General features: G+C 26.5%; 1 protein-coding gene across 1 annotated transcript in view; it reads left to right on the top strand.

The window, feature by feature from the left end:
* Positions 1-908, top strand: part of LOC105619345 (JNK-interacting protein 1) — a 9808-nt gene extending 8900 nt beyond the window's left edge. Inside the window, exons 7-8 of the mRNA XM_012200865.1 lie at positions 237-415; positions 836-908. Coding sequence (XP_012056255.1) covers positions 237-415; positions 836-908 — 252 coding nt within the window. The remainder of the gene's footprint in view (positions 1-236; positions 416-835) is intronic.
* The last annotated feature ends 810 nt before the right edge of the window (positions 909-1718 follow it).

Below are 1718 nucleotides of genomic sequence, written 5' to 3'. Positions count from 1 at the left end.
TATATATATATATATATATGTGTGTGTGTGTGTGTGTGTGTGTGTGTGTGTGTGTGTGTGTGTGTGTGTGTGTGTGTGTGTGTGTGTGTGTGTGTGTGTGTATATATATATATACAATTAGTTATTTAATTAATTTTTTAAATATTTAATACGCGTTAAGAGATGAAAATGAAAGAAGAAATACTGAAAGAAAAATGAGAAAGTCGACAAGTTTTTAATTGTTAATATATTTTTAGAAAAATCAGGGTCCTTGTCACGATTATTTCTACTCGCTGAAGAATGTATCGTTTTGTGCGTTTCATCCTCGCGATCATCGCTACCTCGGCTTCATCACGAAACACCCCACTCTGCAGAGGTTCGCTTGCCACGTGTTCATTGGTCAAGAATCCACGAGACCCGTTGCCGAAGCTGTTGGGTGAGTGCTTTCCTCCAAAAATTTTTTTCATTATCATCGATAAATTTGATATATCTTTATGTCACTTTGCGCAAAATCATTAACGTTAAAATTTCCGATTATTTTATGGTAAATTTTTAAAATTATAATCAATATTATATTATTGCAATATTATATACATATATTATCATTTTATTATTATATTCGAATATTGTATTGTAATTAAAAGTTAGTAATATATTAAATTTTAAATTTAAATAAATTTTTTAAATTATAAATTCATAATTTATTTAAATAAATTTAAATAAAATTAAATATTTTTAATCTATTATATCTTTATTATTATATCTTTTTCTAAATTTCTAAAAAAAATTCTAGAAGCACGAATAATTCATTGTTCATAGATTATGTGGATGATAACTCGAGATTCTCTTCTTTTAGACGTGCTTTTCATCGGTTCTACACGAAATTCATCGAGACTGCTTTCCCGATAGAGGACATCTACATTGAATAAATTATTCTCAGTCTCATTTATAGTGGCTGCGAAGAAAATGTTAACTCTCACTTCCCCCTTTAACCCCTGTATATATATCGCCCGCTAGTTGTAGATATAAAATAATAAATGCGAATCAAATACCCAATTTATACATATATTGAATATATGTATATCTATGTGTACGGAACATTAGGAGTGCCACGATGAGCCTCCATTAATAGTATTATCTCGTTATCGTTTTTTTATTCGCCGTTCATTATCGATCCTCTTCAATTTTGTGCGTGTGATTCAATATGAATTCTATATATATTAAACAGCGAGAAGAAATTATTTTTATCAAATAATATTAATTACAAAATTTATTTTTATTTCACGGATCAATTAAATTGATGAAATATTGAATTAAAAAATATTTTTAATGTCTACCTTTATGTTAACGAATAGTGGCAGAACTAAAACAAAATTGTCTGAGTGAATGAAGATAAATGTTGACGCTTTAATAGTTGAGAATTGATCTATTTTCAGTTGCGAAGTTTCATTGACGAAATTATATTTTTTCACAATTGAAAAACAGAGCGACTTCCGCAAATTATTTTAACCGTTTAATCGCCAATTCCAACTAGGATATTATTTCTGATATAAATCTAAGTATAAAATATTATTTTTGCTATATATTTGTTCAGAGTACATATCTATGTATATATATATATATATATATATATATATATATATATATATATATATATATATATATATATAATAATATAATAATATATATANATACTATATACTAATAGTAAGTAAGTAGGTAAGGTAAGTAAGTTAATT

Source organism: Atta cephalotes (genome assembly GCF_000143395.1).
Source record: "Atta cephalotes unplaced genomic scaffold scaffold00021, whole genome shotgun sequence".
Taxonomy (NCBI): Eukaryota; Metazoa; Arthropoda; class Insecta; order Hymenoptera; family Formicidae; genus Atta; species Atta cephalotes.
This window is presented reverse-complemented; position numbering and strand designations above follow the sequence as displayed.